Genomic DNA, 2172 nt, shown 5'->3' with positions numbered 1-2172 from the left:
TGATGCCGAGCGACAAATGTCGACCTGCGTCCGTACTCTTTCCTGGTAACGACCTCGGGAGCCATCCAGTAAGGAGTGCCGACCATGGTTGTCCGCTTGTTCTGAGCCTCATTGATAGTGGCGCAGAAACCGAAATCAGCTGTAGAGAATGAGTACATGAAGGATCCTGGCGACGAAATTCAAAACTTACTCAGCTTGATGTTGCCCTCGAGGGAGAGGAGGATGTTGTCCGACTTGATGTCGCGGTGGATAACGCCCTTTGAGTGCAGGTGTTGAAGACCCTTCAATGTCTCCCTGCACACCGAGGCGATCTGTCCCTCCGTCATCATGTTGAACGTAACAACATCGGTCAAACTTCCTCCCTCCATATATTCCATGACGACCCAAAGTTCGCCGCCAGCAAGATAGCTGTCGATGAAGTTAACGATGTTGGGATGCGAACTTTCCTTCATAACCAAAATCTCGTTAATGATTAGGTCCTTCTTGGGCTGTTGTTCCAAGTTCATCTGCTTGATGGCGACAAGGCGGTTCGTACCGCGCTCGTGTCCGGTAAAGACACCACCAGAAGCGCCCTGGCCAATCTTGTTAAGGCTGCGGTACACCTCGCGCGGGTCCCCATCGGTACAGATGCGCTTCAGGGCGGCCACAATATCAATACCGTTGCTGGGTCGGGCTCGGTGGCGCGGTCTTGAGCCTGGCTGGCCAGGAATGCCGACATTCGATCGCTGTTGACCCTGAGGACCAGGTGCGCCAGCGGCTTGAGGATATTGCTGTTGAGCGGCTTGAGGGCTCTGGATGGGCTGCTGGAGACTCGGAGGTTGTCGTTTGCTAGGGGCACGCCCAACCTGGCCAGACATGGCAGCTTGCGCCTGAGCCAAGGCCTGCTCCTGCTGTTGTTGCAGTAGCTGCTGCTGGTACGCCATGGCTTGCGCTGATGGTGGCGGAGATGCGAGCCCCTGTGGCTGCGGCGTGGAGGGCATGAGCGGCGAAGTCCCATTGATCTTGGAGTTTGATCGTGATCTCGATCGGTGCTCCTCGGGTAGCATCGAGGTGTGTTCTTTGGGAGGAACGTAGGCGGCGGCCGGTAGGTCCTCTGCCGCCTGGGCCATGCCGATGCCTGAGTCCTTGGCTGTCTGCGGTGCTTGGGTTGCAACGCGCGACGTTAAGCTCACCGGTGGCCTTGGTGCAGGCCGGCTAGGCATCATGTTGACGTCCTTGCCCGGACCGAGCCCGCGACCGGGTACGGGAGGCGGCTGCCTGGGGTTTTCGAAGGATCCTTCATGGTTGACAGTTGGAAATCTAGGACTTGGAAGAGGAGAATTCGGCGGTGACATACCCATATAATTCGCTGTCGGATACGCGCCTGGCGACAATGCACTTCCCGGGCCGGGACTGGCGGCGTATTGGCCATATGCGGGGGCACGCGCATCGTGGAATTTGTCCAGGACCTGGTCTTCAGGCGGTCGTTCTGTCGTCTCCTTGTAGAAGTTGAGGATATCCACCATAGTTTGGGGGTTCTCTCGCCTCTCCTTTTCGGGGATGCCACTCTCGTTGATGAGTCGCTGCCATTCTTTCGGGAGACCCTGCATGCTGTTAACATCGCCAGCTGAGCGGGTACAAGATAGAGGTGGTAACGTACGGTGAACTGCCCGGTTGTGCTATCATAGCCCACATGCGTGACATGGACGGGATTTTCGGGAGCGGAGATGATGGGTTTCTTCTGAGACCCAACGAGACTGTTGACAAAACCAGAGAAGCCCGACTTTTTGCGAAGGACGCCCACCCTGGGCTCCTTTGCTTCGTCTGAGAATCTTTTGGGGGTGACGACTTGTTGGTCCATCGCCCGACTTGCCTGCAGTTTCTCGGACATGATGGGATCGGCCGAGGTGAAGCTTGCTGATTGTCGGAGGGCCGGGCTCATGCCGCGGATGTCTGTCTTAGACTTGATAAGAGGCGGGGGGACGTGAGGCCGGTGGAAGGCGTGGGCGTGCTGTCCGCCCGGGGACTTGGTCTGTTCGATGCGGTTTAGGATGGCAGCGCCGTCAAACGGGGCGCCGATGAACTCGTCAGATTCCCGGGGGATGCGATCGTTTGGATCAGACGAGCGATCGATATGACGAGCGGCGGCAGGGTTGTAATAGGAACTCGGTGTAAATTGACCCTTGAGGTAGT

At 57.3% G+C, this 2172-nt stretch overlaps 1 protein-coding gene across 1 annotated transcript in view; it reads right to left on the bottom strand.

Annotated features, from left to right (window-relative positions):
- Positions 1–1870, bottom strand: part of VDAG_05525 (serine/threonine-protein kinase MST20) — a gene marked incomplete at both ends in the record, with an annotated part of 2415 nt that extends 545 nt beyond the window's left edge. The window contains 4 exons of the mRNA XM_009652420.1: positions 37–139; positions 191–1276; positions 1337–1583; positions 1640–1870. Coding sequence (XP_009650715.1) covers positions 37–139; positions 191–1276; positions 1337–1583; positions 1640–1870 — 1667 coding nt within the window. The remainder of the gene's footprint in view (positions 1–36; positions 140–190; positions 1277–1336; positions 1584–1639) is intronic.
- Positions 1871–2172: the final 302 nt, after the last annotated feature.

Source organism: Verticillium dahliae, genomic scaffold, assembly GCF_000150675.1.
Source record: "Verticillium dahliae VdLs.17 supercont1.10 genomic scaffold, whole genome shotgun sequence".
Lineage (NCBI taxonomy): Eukaryota > Fungi > Ascomycota > Sordariomycetes > Glomerellales > Plectosphaerellaceae > Verticillium > Verticillium dahliae.
This window is presented reverse-complemented; position numbering and strand designations above follow the sequence as displayed.